This window comes from Pongo pygmaeus, chromosome 2 (genome assembly GCF_028885625.2).
Source record: "Pongo pygmaeus isolate AG05252 chromosome 2, NHGRI_mPonPyg2-v2.0_pri, whole genome shotgun sequence".
In the NCBI taxonomy this organism is placed as follows: domain Eukaryota; kingdom Metazoa; phylum Chordata; class Mammalia; order Primates; family Hominidae; genus Pongo; species Pongo pygmaeus.
In genome coordinates, this window is record NC_085930.1 from 139514520 (window position 1) to 139531602 (window position 17083).

Sequence of the window (17083 nt, forward strand, 5' to 3'; positions counted from 1 at the left end):
ATTATTTATAGAGAATTCAGGACAGGAGGTTGTATGATTGTTTGAGAAGACGTACTTGCTCTCCAATCGTAGTCTGCAAATTCCTAGCCATCTATATTTGTATTTCTCTTTTTTTTTTTTTTTTTTTGGAGACAGAGTCTTGCTCTGTTGCCCAGGATGGAGTGCAGTGGCACGATCTGGGCTCACTGCAACCTCTGCCTCCCAGGTTCAAGTGATTCTCTTGCTTTAGTCTCCCAAGTAGCTGGGATTACAGGCATGCACCACCACACTCAGCTAAGTTTTTGTATTTTTAGTAGAGACGAGGTTTCACCCTGTTGGCCAGGCTGGTCTCAAACTCCTGACCTCAAGTGATCCGCCCGCCTCGGCCTCCCAAAATGCTGGGATTACCAGCGTGAGCCACCACGTCTGGCCTGTATTTCTCTTTAACAAGGTAACACAATGTCTTTCCTTCTTCAAGTTAATAGGTCCTTGAGAATTCATTTCTGGGAGTGGGTTAATTGGTTCTGCAGTATACTGGTTGGATACAGAGACTGGAGTCAGGTTTATCTGGTTAGAATCCCCTTCGCCTCTGTTTTTGTAAGCTGTGTGACCTCAGCAAATTGTCACCTTCTCTGAGCTTTAGTTTTCCCATATGTTACTGTAGGATTACATGTGATAATACATGTAAAGACTTTAGCACATCACCTGGCCAAACGGCCCAATTAGTGTTAAATATGATTTATATTCGTTATCAATTAAATTCCTAAAGGAATTTTAGTTGCATTTGTTTCACCCATTTTTCTTTTTTGTGCTTAATCTAATAGAACAGTTTTTGTTTGGGGATGCTGCATTTCTCCCTCCCCATTTCTTTTCATCACTCACCTCAGCCCAAGAAAAAGTGATCCTGAAACAACTGTGGAAATGAAGTCTGCTTTGTGTTCGTCTGTTGGGAAAAGATTGGATCACCAGTCATGCTGTGGGTGTTTAGCAGGCTGCTGGCTTCTGCCCACAATAAAGAGGCATCTCTGAAAGTTTAGATATTTTTAAAAAGAGAAGCAAAAGGGCAGTTAGTGGATCTCGAGGGTATGTATGAACGGCACATTTCCCTGCCCCTACAATCCCTAGGGCTGCCTCTCTTTCCAGGGCCTCAAGTTGGCCCAGGGTATCTGGCCTTCTACACTTCTTGTTTTTCTGGGTCATGAACTGGCAGGGAGCATGCAACACTGTGCCCTTAGCATTCAGGTGTTTCACAAGCACACTGCTTCTCTCTTGCCCTCATTAGAGTCAGCTGTCTCCAGCATACAGAGAAGGACGTGCAGAGCCTCTGTATGCATGTAGCATGGTGCACCTGGAGAGGTGACAGAAGGGCAGGGCCTCCTCCTAGGAGCCAACTCCAGCAGCAGTATGTAAATGACTTCTTGGAATTGCCAGGCTGGCCCTGGTGAGTCTGGAAGATCACCTTGCTAGTGGGCCCAAGGCCAACCTGACAGATGGCCTGGGCTGCTTGCAGCACAACCAGCTTTAGGCCATCAAGTGTGTTCCCTGAAGGCAGGTGACCCATCCAGGAGTGTCAGGGAGGCTGTCCAGGGGGACAACTAAGGCTGCAACGTAATTTCCCCAGCTCTGCCTACCTCCTCTTCCCCCCAACTTGCAGTGCTCTCTATGAAGAGGGAAAAACCAGGGTTTTCTTTCACCCTTAAAGAAAACTCTGGGTCACATAATTTTTGTTGATGTCCAGTCTGTTTTCTACATGACAGCCCCTCACAGAAGTGACCAAATGTTTCCATCAAAGGAACCAGCTACTGCAAAGTTTAAAACGATAATAAAATAGTAAAGTCTATTTGGGGCCCTAGTTTAGAAAAACCCTGTGATCTCTATAAAGTATTAAGAAAATATTGAACTTTCAAATTTTATGATTTCATGTCCTCTAAGACCACAGACCTCTTGGCATATTTTGCTTTTTCCTTTTTTTTTTTTAAAGCATGAATCTTTTTTTTTATAAGAGTTAGAAAGTAAACATAAAACATTTTCTCTCACTTACACTCATAGTTTTTAAAAGCCTAGGGAAAGTTAATGTTTCTGAATTCAGCCTGTGGATTTGAGATAAGGATTCAAGAAGAGAAGGCTTTTAACTCAGAACAGAATCTGTTTGCAGCTATTGTTCAATTAATGTAAAGTATCTGGTTACTGGGCATGTTGCATAATGCATCACAGTGCAAGCCAAACGTTTTCAGTGCTGACAATGAGCTCCTTGATAACAATGAAGAGTGAGGTAATTTGTTAAATTTTTTTAGAAGTCCCCTAAAACAGTCTTCTCAAGACTGAATGAATCAACACTTTCGAGCTCAGACCGCAACTGAGCTGTGTGTCTGTGTGTGCGCATGATAAGAAATCTAGAAGGAAACTGGGAAAACCACATCTCATGCCCTGTTTAAGAACTCGAAAAAGTGTCAGAAGAATTAAAATTAAGCCTCACGAGAGTCTGTGGGTATGGAAAGTCACCAGCTAGCTAATATTAACATAGCTTGCAACAGAACACTGTTGCTAGAAATAGGACAGTCGCATCACTACCACTAAGCAATTTGCATTCTGTGGACCAGCCCCTGAATTCCTATTGCCCTTTGGGCATAGCATTTCTGGACGCTTCTAGACAGTGTTCATACTTGGCTGTCTGGTTTCACCAGGAACACTACCCAAAAGAGGAAACAGCAAGGAGAACATTTTCTTTGTTTGTAGGAGGGAAGTGGTCGAGCTACAAACAAATCTTTAGGCATCTGAGGAATTGCTAAGTTTCTAATTTCATATGGTTGCTGACAAGGAGGTGCAGACAAGGACCCTCTTGCTCTCCTCACTATGGATAGTCTGTTGCCTTCATCTAGATTCTCTTATTTCAAAAAATATCCTCTCCATGCAATTAGGAGATATTTATCGACGCTGAGAAACCACAGAGCCGAAGAACAGGTATCATTTTGTTTATATTATCTTTAAAATTAACGGGTGCTTGTTCCTTGTTGCTTTTACATCGCTTAGTGATTTCATTTGTGCTGGTTTACACGTTTATAGGTACAGGTCAGATCCTGCTTGTGGCTGTTCAGGCTTGGCAATCAGAAAGCAAGCAGGCTTGTGAGAATTTATTTAAACTTGGAACATTCAGATCCTGAGATTAAGCGGAGTTCTGTAATGAAGCCACATGCTTTCTTTCTTCTAAAGAGCTACTCTATCAAAGTTAAATTTTGAATTCTTTGATCATTTTCCAATGCCTCAGATACAAAATTTGACACTATTAATATCTCAACAAAGAAAGTGTCAGACCCTAGAAGTACACTTGTCTTCTTGTATTTATGGTTATGTTTACATAGCCAGAATTTGCAAAACAAAAAACATTTTATAAACTATAATAACCTTAAACAGATCATTAACAAGCTATAAAGATCATTCAGAAGCAGTTGGTCATTTTTGTGTGTGTAAAAGGTAGGAGGTAGAGCACTACTGTTTTCAGTCTTTTTAGCCAATCAAAAGCTATGATTTCCAGCAGGAGACACTATCACTTGGGAATATAAGCATTTTAAAAACTGTTAAAATGTCTGATCACGTCTCATTTAAAATCATGCAGTCATTTTTATGGTGTGAGATTTATATCATTCCATTCTTTTGGTCTCCAAAAAAGACATTTCTAAAAATGATTTTTATGAATTTTACCAAATTGTTAGAAGAAGTAGCAATATCTGATCCATTTAAATCTAGTGATTCATTTAGGAAGAAGTGTGGCGGTGGTATACAAATGTGAAGGACAAATGTATAGCCATACCAAAGACCCAGCAGTCATAAATTGCTTGTGTATTGTGCTTGTAACTAGAACTGCAAAACTGTGCAGGAGATATCACCAGTGTCCTGTATTTTTTTCTCCTTTGTGATATGAGATGACCCACTTAATAAAACACTTCCAGGAAATGCAAGATAGGTTTAGCAGACAGAAAATCCTCTCATGACAGGTTTCCCAAAAAGGCAATGCATAATTTGGAAAATAAAAATCATTGCTACTGTTTGAGAGGAAACTGCTTGTATGCCCTGCTTTAATAATTTTACAAGGGCCAGAAATTCAGACAGACTCTGTTCACTAAGGGAGCTAGGCTGGTCCAGTTCATCTTACTTAGGCAAGGTGTCACCATTAGAAGACAAACTTCTTGGTTTCCAAGTTTCAGCCTGCACTTGCTTTTGAAGTAGAAAGCTAGAAAACCAAGTGGTAGGGCTGTATAAGTTTTTGTTTGCCAATCTTTTAATGTTCACAGGCTTCTTCAGGCCTCATTCATTATGGGAGGAAGAGAGGTGGCTGAAAGGATGGGACCAAAACTGTGGAATGTGAATTGAGTGATTTTTTTTTTCTCAGTATTGTAAGTTTTCAGAGATGTGGCTATATTGCTTGTGTAGTTCTATGGTTCTTTTCTTTTAGTTTATTGAAGAAGTATTACAAAATGCATTCAGAAGACCATTAGAATTTAACATAAAACCTCTGACTTGGACAGGGTGGGTAGTCCCCTCCCCAGTTTACCACCATTTGGGACAACCTAGGAACAGCTAGGAGTGAGTATTATGCTGAGTTCTTAAATTCTTATATAAGTGAATTGAATAATTAAGAGAAATAATATATTTGATTTCTTTTTAAAGCCAACTACAGCTCTGCAGACCTAATGTCTCACAGAATTAGAGAAATTAGGTCAGAGTTCGTCATAACTAACCTTGAAAGCTTGTTGGGAAGTTATAAAGGAGGTTAATAATGTCTACAATCTTATGACCTGCATATTTGTTGCCTCTAATCCTTACATTCTTGTGTAACTAATCCTTGATATAAAAGTGAAGGGATTGAGACTTAGAGCCCTTAAGAGCCCTTGCCCATGCAGCTAGAAAGTACCAGAGGAAGATGTGAATTTCTATCTCATGGCTTTAAATTTTATCCATTTTACCATGCTTGATCCCTGAACAATCTAGTATTAGCAAAATATCACCTTGCTAACTTTTCTCCTTGAGAGTATTTCTAAAATTTCCTATATTCACATACCACTGTCATAATTTTTACTGTGTTTACCACATGTGTATGATTAATTCCTCAATATTTTTCTGTATTTATCTTAAATCACATTATTAGAGTTTATTTAGAAAAAAAGTTCATATCATGACTGTAAATGGAAAACCATTGTCATTAGCCGTAAGTAAAAATAATTAATAAAAGCAAAATAATATTAAATTCTAGGTAGATACTATTGCCTGTAAAACCTCCAAGCCTGAAACCTGCTCATTTGTTAATAAGGAAGATTAGCTTTTAAGAGAAAGTTTAGAGCATCCTAGGAGCCAACTGATAAAGTTTCCTGGGTGAGGATGGAAAGGAATTAAAAGGTAGATAATGTTTTTCAATCCCAAATGATTCAGTGTTATTGAATGTAGTGTCTGCATGCCACTTAAAATCTTCTCCCACTTCATTTCGCACTGCTAGGTACCAACCACGTTGAGTTCCACATACTTGGGGAATATTATAACAGAACACCATCTGCTTCTTTACTTTTGCACATTTAAATGAACTCCCCCCTCTAGCCTAGAATTCTCTCCTTTACTTACAACTTGCTCTCCTGGAGGTCTCCTGTACATCCTTCAAGACTCGGATTAAATGGGCTCAGTGAAAAGCTTTCTCCAGTGCTGCTGGGAAGAATGAAGTCTTCCTTTTGCAAGATATTTTGTTTGCTTCAGATATGGCCCTTACTACATTCTATGTAGTAAATCATGTGATTTCATGTCAATATTCATGCACCCATGCACACATGACACTGGATGTTATTTTGTTTTTTGTTCCCTGAGGCATACTGGAACGTGGCAGATACTGGTGTAAAGGTGACCCACACAACAGGCAGAGGGTACACACTGGATTGACTGTGACACAGACCTCCTTTGTTGCCTTTACTAGGCCTAGAAGGTCCCCATACCCCTTTTCTGTGATCCAAATTATGATCATTGTTATACTCACCTTGTTCACATATGCTTTATTGTTTAAAACTTCTCTTAGTGCTCTTCTCACACTTGGTGTCATACAGACAAGAAGATTTGACACGAGGGTTGATTTGTTTGGTAGCTTTTTCTGGTGGTGGTAGTGTTATTCCTGTGATACAGCCATCAATAGGTTGGTAGGTTATTTATCAAATTGAGAACAAATACTTCATCCTTTGCTTCCCTAGATTCTCTTGTAGCAAGTGTTTCACAAAGCCAAATCCCCACATATGTAGAAGATTAACAGCATTAATTAGATGAAGATGCTGAAGGTTAGGAAAATTTGTTTACCTTTCTCTCAGAATTATTCAAATGGTGTGGTAGTAACAGTGGTGGTGGTGAACGTTGGGCAGCCTGAGCCTAAATGGAGTCTCAGATGAGTTTGAGTAGGTGTGCTGAATGCACGCATAAGGGTGTTTGGTTTCAGTTATTTTATTTTGGTCTGAGGGCAACATCCAGCGCCTGGCTCAGATGTTGGCATCTAGTTTATAAGGAATGAGTGAGACTTGAGGCAATGTTCCCCTAAGTACTAGAGACTCAGCAGCCTGATCTGTGGCTCAGGTGATCAAGCGGGACACTGAGTGTGGAAAGGAGAATTTGCTCCACTTCTGGGCTGACTGTAGTCTAGCTTTAGCCTAGGGATGTCTGCCAAGAACCAAATACCTCATGAACCCCTGGTGAGTACTGCTCTTAGGGGCCAGCACCACTGGGCTACATATGGGTGCTAGTGCCAAACAATGAGAAGACAGTTTGTCAGCTCATGTGGGACAGCCTATTCTCTCTCCTTGGGTGAGTTCCTCTATTCCCATGGTTTCAAACACCTATTTGCTGAAAACTCCCAAATGTTTATATCCAGAGCACTTCAGCCTTGCATCCAATCATCTACTTGATATCTCTATCTGAATGTCTTGTGAATGTTGTAGACTGAATGTGTCCAAAGAGAACTCCACAAGCTCCAAACATGCTCCTCCCCAGGTTTTTCCATCAATCAACACAAAAGCTCAAACCAGAAACCTGGGAGTCACCTTGGCGCCTCTCTTTTTCCCTTTCTCCCCCTTACATCCCCTTCCTAATCCTTTACTAAGACTTCTAAAATAGTTATTGAATTCTCCATCTTCACCCTTCCAATCCTGCCAACCATCCTTTCTTACTTGTACTATTGCAATAGTTTTCCAATTCGTGTCTCCATGTTCACTCTGGTTATCCTACAATCTGCGTCTCCTGTAGCAGTCAGAATTTTCTGCTTTAAATGAAAATTTTATTTTAGCTCAATGCCAGGAATATGATATTATTTTGTTTGCTAGTTTAGTCCCAGTGCTAAGCATAAATCTGGCACATAGATGACAAATTAATGTAATTGAATGGAAGAAGGGGACTTTGTAAGTATTAGAGAAGCCGTGGGGCTGGAGGGTTCACGGGGCTGAGGTGTTGTTATGCAGGTGAGGGTAAGAGATGGTGAAAATAGGGTTATTATCCTCAGTAAGCAGAGGCTGTTGAGATCCAGGGGAAATCATGTAGAGGAATTTATTTTACAGACGTGAAACTAGTGTCACAAACTAAGAGATTTGCCCAAGCTTGCATGGCTCATCTGTGTCAGTGCTGGGATTAGAATTTGGTTCGCTTGACTCTCATTCTGTTATGTATAGTGAGCCCCTAAGCAGAGATGTAGAAAAAGGCCATATGAGAAAAAAACTCTACAGGATGGGTCCAGAGAATAGGTGATGCCTGAGGGTCAACTTGTCAACTTGTCAATAACAAATAAGACCTTTTGATGAGAGACTGAGGCAGAGCAGGGCCTGCTCTTTTTTGCCTTGTCCCTCAACTTACACTGCCCTTCAGCAGCCTTGCCAGTCTGAATCCCCACTTCTATGTGTCCCTGCAGGAGGAAAGCTGACAAGGAGTCAGAAAACACAGGCCAGCTAATTTAATCTACAAGAATTTGGGATGACCTGTACCAATGCCTTGCTCTCTTGAACAGAGATTTTTTTTTTTTTCTGATTGAGAAATACCATTTAAGGGCTGATCTGACAAGTCTTGCCTGTTTAACAGTGAATCTGCTTAAAATGAGGAGAGTGGTCTTTGGGCTCAGGGGTCATGTACTGTAGCTACATTTTAATTACAGAGTAGAATCAAATTTTGTTTTGGAAGCTGTTCTAAAGTTTCCTTTCAATGGCTTAAGAAAATGTTTCTAGTTGGAACGGGATCACTGGATTTTTTTTTTCTTTGCTGCTTTGTTTCTTAATGAATGCTAACCTCAAAGTTGCATTGTTAAATAAATATTTGAATTTAATTTGAATTTTGGAAACTTATTTCTGCATTTTGGCTCTCATACTTGCTCTGAATGATACTATAAAAATTAAGAACTCCCTACTCCAAAGAAAACTATATTGAGATTTCCAAGTCTAAATAAAGATTTGAGGTTGCTGATGTAGGCTCTGATTCTCTAGGTGAAATGATAGACGTTTCACTACCACTTGATTTAAGAAATGTTTTTAGCTCCATAAAGTCAATAAGTTGGTTATATCTTGAGTGTATACCAAAGCTATTCATTGTAAAAAGTGTTTTTGAAAAGTCATGAAATGCTATCCATGGTCAGTTCAAATGATATCTGAGGGGAAACTAAAAGTGCTTCTCCATGTCCCTCTAGCCCCATGCTTATGATCTTTCATTGGCTTCCATTTGCTTTTTGGATACAGACAAAGCTCCCTAACTTGGAGGGGTTTGTGTGGTCCAGCTCTGATTCTCTCCCTGCTGCATGTTGACCTTGCCCCCTGTGCTTGTGCTTGAGTAGAAAAAAGTTTCAGTCCTTCACAAACAGGAGGAAAAGATTTTCCTTGTAGAACTTAATAAATGTTATCTCACTTATGCCTAGTGTTCCATTATTGGAACGATAAGCATGTGGGAGTTATTTACATCCTACTGCTCAAGGCCATCGCCAAGGTCTGATTGCAAAAATTCAAAAAATTGCAACCTTGGGCATAAATGGGTTAAGATAGAGGACAGAGAGTCCATGCCACTCCTGTGGAGGAATTTGTATAATTATATATAGGTAACATTGACAGTTAAATTGTGACAACATGAAGTTGAATTTAATATTTCTGATTATTAAATGTGACATTAAAAGTGGAACTATTTCATTATGGTAATGACAAGCTTTTCCTCTATCTGAAGGGAGAAGTTTTTTAAATGAGCTATGTATTTACCAAAAAATAAAAAGCTACCAATGGTTTTTCACAGTATCTACAAGATGCCTGACAGTTATCATTGATAGCTTGCATAAAGATAAATGGCTTTCTAGTTGTCAGCAGCCACCCTCATGGTCTTTCTCTCTCCCAAATCTGTCTTCACTATCTAAGAAAATATCACCATCCTGATATTTAGGTAGAGGCCTAGGTTCATATTTGGTGCTTTCTGCTCCCTTAGTCAATATTTAATCTATCACCAACTCCATTCAATTCTACCCCTAAATAACTCCCAAACCAGTTGGTCTACTTCCCTCTTTCACCACCCTAGCCCAAAGACCGTCATTACTTCTTGCCTGAAATACTGTAATACCTTCCTCATTGGTCTCCCGGTAATCCACACTACAGTCAGAGAGGTCTTCTGAACACTACCCCCTAGCCCCATGCTTATGATCTTTCACTGGCTTCCATTTGCTTTTTGGATACAGACAAAGCTTCCTAATGTGGAGGGGTTTGTATGGTCCAGCTCTGATTCTCTCCCTGCTGCATGTTGACCTTGCCCTCCTGTGTTAGTCAGGGTTCTCTAAAGGGGCAGAACTAGAGGATATTTGTATATATGATGGGGAGTTTATTAGAAGAATTGACTCACATGAGTCACACGATCACAAGGTGAAGCCCCACAATAGGCCGTCTGCAAGCTGAGGATCAAGGAAGTCAGTCTGAGTCTCAAAACCTCAAAAGTAAGCTGACTGTGCAGCCTTCAGTCTGTAGCCAAAGGCCTGAGAGCCCCTGGTAAATCACTGGTGTAAGTCCAAGAGTCCAAAAGCTGTAGAACTTGGAGTCCAATGTTCCAGTGCAGGAAGCATCCAGCATGGGAGAAAGATGAAGGCCAGAAGACTCAGCCAGTTTCCTCATGCCACTTTCTTCTGCCTGCTTTATTCTAGCTGTGCTGGCAGCTGATTAGATGGCGCCCACCCAGATTGAGGGTGGGTCTGCCTCTCCCCGTCCACTGACTCAAATGTTAATCTCCCTTTGGCAACACCCTCATAGACACATCCAGGAACAATACTTTGCATCCTTCAATCCCATCAAGTTGACACTCAATATTAACCATCACACCCCCTGTTCTCTGAACCCTAGCTATAGCACCCTTCTTCTATGTATGCAAGTTTTCCTGCTACTTCCTGGCTAGGGCCTCTGTTCCAATAATCATCTTTCTATCCTCCCTCAGTTAGTATCTACTCTTCCTTCAGATTTTAATTCAATATTAACTCCTTTAGGGCAGCCTTTTCTGACTTTTCCACCTTGCTTCATTACATCCTTTGAAGGCACCTGGTAACTCTCCTTTGCTGTATTTATCCTAGTAGCAATTTCGCATCTTTCTGTGGGGGCTATTTGATTCCCGATGTATCCCAGGTGACTAGCAAAGTGCCTGACAGACGGAAGGCACTGAAAACAAGTTTGTGGAATTAGTGAATGCGGGGAGTAGGGGTGCAATGAATTCTATCTTGAGACTGAAGTACTTGAAATAATCCTGGATGTTAGACTTTGTGAGGAAGATATATGACTGCTTTTGTATATGTGTTTCTGTATGTGTTTTGTAAGAATCACAGGGCTGTAGTACCAGAATGGCTGAGTGATTAAGGTATTGGACTCAAGAATCATAGGGCTAATTCATGAAGAAAGATAGGTATGCATTTGGGAGGTTCCAGAGGAAATAACCATGACCAATGGGTAGAATTGCAGGGAGGGGTTATGATATACTAATAAAGATGAACTTTCTAAAAATGAAAGGTAAAGGAATGAATTATCTTCTGCAGAGTGCAGGGGTATGTGACCCCTCCTTAGGAGATGTTGTGGCAATGGTTTCTGCATCAAAAAAGAGAAGATTGAATGACTTATTAGGTTCCAGTTCTGATATTCTAGTATAATAGGCAATAGAGAGATGAACAATTCAGATATTTTAGAAATAAGGAGAGGGCAGAGGGCATAGATGTGTCAGTTAGAATTCCCCTGTTTTATTTGGTTAGTGGTAAATACTCCATTGTCTTAGCATGTTGCTCTAGAGTCTAAGACCAGAGAAGACAGAATCGAATGCCTTTGGTGATTAGAGTAGCATGTAATTCTCCATCACGGTAAAAAAATATAGTTATATCTAGCAAAGACCTCAAGTGAAGAGCTATGTACCTGTGACTAGCTTTTCTAAGCCTAATCGACCACTTAACTACTTCTAATCCATAGTTTATAGGTTATATAACCCCTTCCAGTATAACGATAAATAGCTAAATATACATAGCAGTCATTGATAAATGGGGGCGCCAAGAAATTTCAGGTAATTTTGTGGCACTTTAACCACTGTTGTTTTTTCTTCTTCTTCAATCAAGCCTCTTTTACCTTCAGATTTTCTTCAATGCAGTCAGTGCTAACAACTTGCCGTTTATTATGGTCCCTTCTGAAGGTGTTCCATCTTTCTTGTCCACAGCATCACAGCAGTGAAATGTCAGACAAGCCTAAGAGACACCTAGACCCTGGGTTGACTTCTGAGTTATTTCTAATCCTTTCATTTACTTTAAAATTTTTCTAACCTACTGTGCTCAGGTGCCTTTGAAACATGGGAGTCAGTAAATGGATGAATGTCAAAACTGTTGCTTTGTCTTTGAAATAAGCACATTATTAGAATAAGAAATTGAATTAGAAATCACAACAAATTACAAATTCGAATGACAAATATCACAAGCATCAAAAAAATCTAGGAAATAAGTGTTTTTACCAATTAAAAGTTAACAGATGCATCCTAAAATATTTTGTTCCTACACTGTGGGGGCCACAGGGTCTTTAATCACCTCCTCATACAGTGATGGTTTTTAAATATTCTGTGAAGAGATAGTAGAAAGATAATTTGGATACTGCCCTAATACAGTTAATTTATGATTATTTTTCATTAAAACAAACATAAAATGCAAAACCCTTTTCTGTGACAGTGTAGCTTTTTATAAAGAGTCCTAAATTTGCTATCCCATTCCACGTTTTAGACAGTTCATCTACAACACTTTGTTAACTTTTGCTCAGAATGAAAGATGACATATTTTTGCACCTTGTACAGACAGTCCCATGTCTTGACAGAAAACGAAATGAAAATACCCACATATGTTGTACTGCTCATGATCTGCTGTGAAGAGAGCAGGAAAAATGTTGGAATTATTTCTTTCCTACTCACCCTAAAGGTGGCATATTAGTAAGGCTACTTCAGGAGATACAACTTGGGTTATGCATTCAAGAATAAAACATTTTAAATTTGTATTAAATGCCTTATATGTGTCAGGCACTTGACAAGGTGCTTTACATATGTTGTAATTTATTTCCCATAATAACCTTGCGAAGTCAGTGGTATTATCCCCATTTTAGGGGTGAGAGAACTGAGGTTTCAAGAGGTAAAGTAACTTGCTACATAGCTCATAAATGATGACTCTGAGATTTTAGCTCCAGGTTTGTCTGTCTGACTTCAAAGCCCAATTCATTCCCTCATACAGAGATACCTCCCATAGATAGGATTCCTTTCTCTCCTTCTTCCCTTCACTCCTTCCTTTTTTATTTTTTCCTTCCTTTTTTTCCTTGACCTCAGATTTTCTCTCATTTATGAGGATAAAGGAGTTGAAAATAAAACCATCATAACTACTGTGTTGGGAAGATACCTTAAATCTTTTTTAGAATGAGAAATACAGGTGGAAATACAGGTCTTTGCAAAGTTTAAAGTTTATTCAATTTGAGAGACTTTGTTTAAGAAAAAGAATATAAAATCTGTATCAGCTTTCTCGACATGGTGTGGTGGCTCACGCCTGTATTCCCAACACTTTGAGAAGCTGAGGTGGGTGGATCACTTGAGGTCAGGAGTTCAAAACCAGCCTGACAACATGGTGAAACCCTGTCTCTACTAAAAATACAAAAATTAGCCAGGCTTGGTGGCATGCACCTGTAGTCCTAGTTACTCAGGAGGCTGAGGCAGGAGGATCACTTGAACCTGAGAGGCAGAGGTTGCAGTGAGCCGAGATCCCGCCACTGCACTCCAGCCTGAGTAACAGAGTGAGACGTTATCTCAAAAGTCTGTATCAGGGTTCTCTAGGGGGTGAGGTATTTATTACGGGAATCCGCTTATGCAATTATGGAGGCAGAGAAATCCCATAATCTGCTGTCTATAAGCTTGAGAACCAGGAAAGCCAGCAATGTAATTTATTCAGAGTCAGAAGGTGTAAGAACTGGGAGCACTAATATCTGAAGGGAGGAGAAGATTGATGTTCCAGTTCAGAGAAAGCAAATTCACCCTTCCTCTGCCTTTTGGTCCTATTTGGGTTCTCAATGGATTGGATGAGGAACGTTCATACTGATGAGGGTGAATCTTCTTTACTGAGTCCACTGATGCAAATGCTAATCTCTTCCCTCAAATACCTTACAGACACACCCAGATATAATGTGTTTTTTTCTTTTTATTTATTTATTTATTTTACCAGCTATCTGACCATCCCTTAGCCCAGTAAAATTGAGACATAAAATTAACATCACAAAATTGTGAAAATTAAAGTAGATACGAAGTGAACACTTATTTAGAATGGAAGAAGAAATCACAACAAATTACAAATCTGAGTGACAAATACCATAGGCATCACAAAATCTAGGAAATAAGCGTTTTTACCAATTAAAAATTAATGAATGCACCCTAAATGTTTTGTTCCTGCAATGTGGGGGCCACAGGATCTTTAATGACCTCCTAACACAATGATGATTTATTTTTATTTTGATTTTTTAATTAAAAACATTTTTTTTGAGATGGAGTCTCGCTCAGTTGCCCAGGCTGGAGTGCAGTGGCGCGATCTTGGCTCACTGCAAGCTCCACCTCCCGGGTTCATGCCATTCTCCTGCCTCAGCCTCCCGAGTAGCTGGGACTACAGGCACCTGCCACCACACCTGGCTAATTTATTTATTTATTTATTTATTTATTTTTGTATTTTTAGTAGAGACAGAGTTTCACCGTGTTAGCCAGGATGGTCTCAGTCTCCTGACCTTGTGATCCCCACTCCTCGGCCTCCCAAAGTGCTGGGATTACGGGCGTGAACCACTGTACCCGGCCTTTATTTTTATTTATTTTACTTACTTATTCACTTTATTTGTTTATTTATTTATTTATTTATTTTTAGTAAGAGACAGGGTTTCAGCATGTTGGCCAAGGTGGCCCCGAACTCTTGGCTTCAGGTGACCTGCCTGCCTCGGCCTCCCAAAGTGCTGAAATTATGGATGTGAGCCACTGCACTTGGCTGATTTTTTAAATATTCTATAAAGAGATAATAGAAAGATAATTCAGATACTCCCCTGACATAGTTAATTGTTTTTCATTAGAGTCTAGAAAAGTTCCATCACCTAGCTTTTGGCTCTCTTTCTCCTTTACTACCCACATACTTCAGGTGCTGAGCACCATAGGACATATTTATATCAAGATTTCAGCCCAGTGATTTAGTACAGGTAGTAGGGATATTCCTGTATGTCATTTCTCCACCAAAACATTTAGCAATAACTTAACCACGCACAGGCATGACTACAAACCACAATTATATAATCCACTAAATCCAAATGAAATCTAAGGGTATCCCCATCTCAACTTTCTTTGAGCCAGATCCAAGACTTACCTATGGCCACTTCAGTGCTACCTGATAGGAGTAGAATTGTGAAGGAGGGATAGTCAGTAAAAAGGTGCTCTCAAGCCAATTGCAGTTAAAATATATTTTGCAAATTTTTAACGAAACATAAGATTATGAGAACATTGCTAGAGTCTTTCTCAAGGCCTTAAAGAGGGTTCTTCAAGTGAGGGAACTTGAAGCTTAAGCTTTGTTGGCTTCCAAGAAAACCCAGCTCTGGAGGAAAGGTGTAACCAAAAAAAAATGGTATTACGCTATAATACACAAGAGTCCATGCCATATAGAGCTTCAAAAAGATGATGTTATATGAGATCCTATTCTGAGCAGCTTCGGCTCCCAAACTCATTGAATGAAGTAGAGGATGTTCTATTCAGTATATTTTATAAATAATATGTTGAAGATATAGATGTTCTGGTACTGCTAAAACGCAAAGGTATCAGACTCCTCTGCCACCATTTATATTCAAAAAAGAATTATTTGCAAAGGGATTCTTTGCAAATACAAATAGATCTCTATACTCCTATATTAGTCTAATTAATATTAAACACACCATTTACTATTCTTCCAAGCAGACCAGTTCACACACACACACACAGAGAAAGACTGTGTTATTGCTGTTTAAGATCACATAGTAGAAAAATTAAAACATCACTAAAGAAAGATAAAGTCTTTAAGAATTCATTAAGATGTAATCAAGCTTTTGCAAACTCATGTGTTATTTGCAATTATAGCATAGTGATATGGTTTAGCTGTGTTCACACCCAAATCTCAATTGAACTGTATCTCCTAGAATTCCTAGGTGTTGTGGGAGGGACCCAGGGGGAGGTAATTGAATCATGGGGGCTGGTCTTTCCCATGCTATTCTCATTATAGTGAATAAGTCTCATGAGATCTGATGGGTTTATCAGGGGTTTCTACTTTTGCTTCTTCCTCATTTTCTCTTGCTGCTGCCATGTAAGAAGTGCCTTTTGCCTTCCACCATGATTCTGAGGTCTCCCTAGTCATGTGGAACTGTAAGTCCAATTAAACCTCTTTTGCTTTCCAGTCTCGGGCATATCTTTATCAGCAGCATGAAAACAGACTAATATAGTAAATTGGTACCAGTAGAGTGGGGTGTTGCTGAAAAGATACCCGAAAATGTGGAAGTGACTTTGGAACTGGGAAACAGGCAGAGGTTGGAACAGTTTGGAGGGCTCAGAAGAAGACAGGAAAATTTGGGAAAGTTTGGAACTTCCTAGAGACTTGTTGAATGGCTTTGTCCAAAATGCTGATAGTGATATGGACAATAAGGTCCAGGCTGAGATGGTCTCAGATGGAGATGAGGAACTTGTTGAGAACTGGAGTAAAGGTGACTCTTGTTATGTTTTAGCAAAGAGACTGCAGCATTTTGCCTCTGCCCTAGAGATTTGTGGAACTTTAGAGAGATGATTTAGGGTATCTGACAGAAAAAATTTCTAAGCTGCAAACATTCAAGACGTGACTTCTTCACTGTTAAAGACATTCAGTTTTATAAGGGAATCAGAGCATAAAAGTTTGGAAAACTTGCAGCCTGACTATGTGATAGAAAAGGAAAACCCATTTTCTGGGAAGAAATTCAAGTTGGCTGCAGGAATTTTCATAAGTAGCAAGGAGCCTAATGATAATCCCCAAGACCATGGGGAAAATATCTCCAGGCCATTTCAGAGACCTTCACAGCAGCCCCTCCACAGGCCTGGAGGCTTGTGGTTTCATGGGCTGGGCCCAGGGTCCCTGTGCTGTGTGCAGCCTAGGGACTTGGTGCCCTGTGTTCCAGCCACTCCAGCCATGGCTGAAAGGGGCCAATGTACAGCTCAGGCTATGGCTTCAGAGGGTGGAAGCCCGAAGCCTTGGCAGCTTCCACGTGTTGTTGAGCCTGCAGATGCACTGAAGTCAAGAATTGAGGTTTGGAAACCTCCACCTAGATTTCAGAAGATGTATGGAAATACCTGGATGCCCAGGAAAATGTTTGCTGCAGGAGTGGGGTCCTCATGGAGAACTTCTGCCAGAGCAGTGTGGAAGGGAAATGTGGAGTCAGAGCCCCCATACAGAGTCCCTACTGGGGCACTGCCTAGTGGAGCTGTGAGAAGAGGGCCACCATCCTCCAGACCCCAGAATGGTAGATCCACCGACAGCTTGCACCGTGCTCCTGGAAAAGCCGCAGACACTCAACATCAGCCCATGAAAGCA

General features: G+C 40.1%; 1 protein-coding gene across 2 annotated transcripts in view; it reads left to right on the forward strand.

The window, feature by feature from the left end:
- Positions 1 to 2605: 2605 nt before the first annotated feature.
- ATP2C1 (ATPase secretory pathway Ca2+ transporting 1) overlaps positions 2606 to 17083 on the forward strand; it is a 160082-nt gene continuing 145604 nt past the window's right edge. For both annotated transcript variants that reach the window (XM_054483251.2, XM_054483252.2), the window contains exon 1: positions 2606 to 2940. In XM_054483251.2, coding sequence (XP_054339226.1) covers positions 2833 to 2940 — 108 coding nt within the window. In that variant the 5' untranslated portion in view covers positions 2606 to 2832. The remainder of the gene's footprint in view (positions 2941 to 17083) is intronic.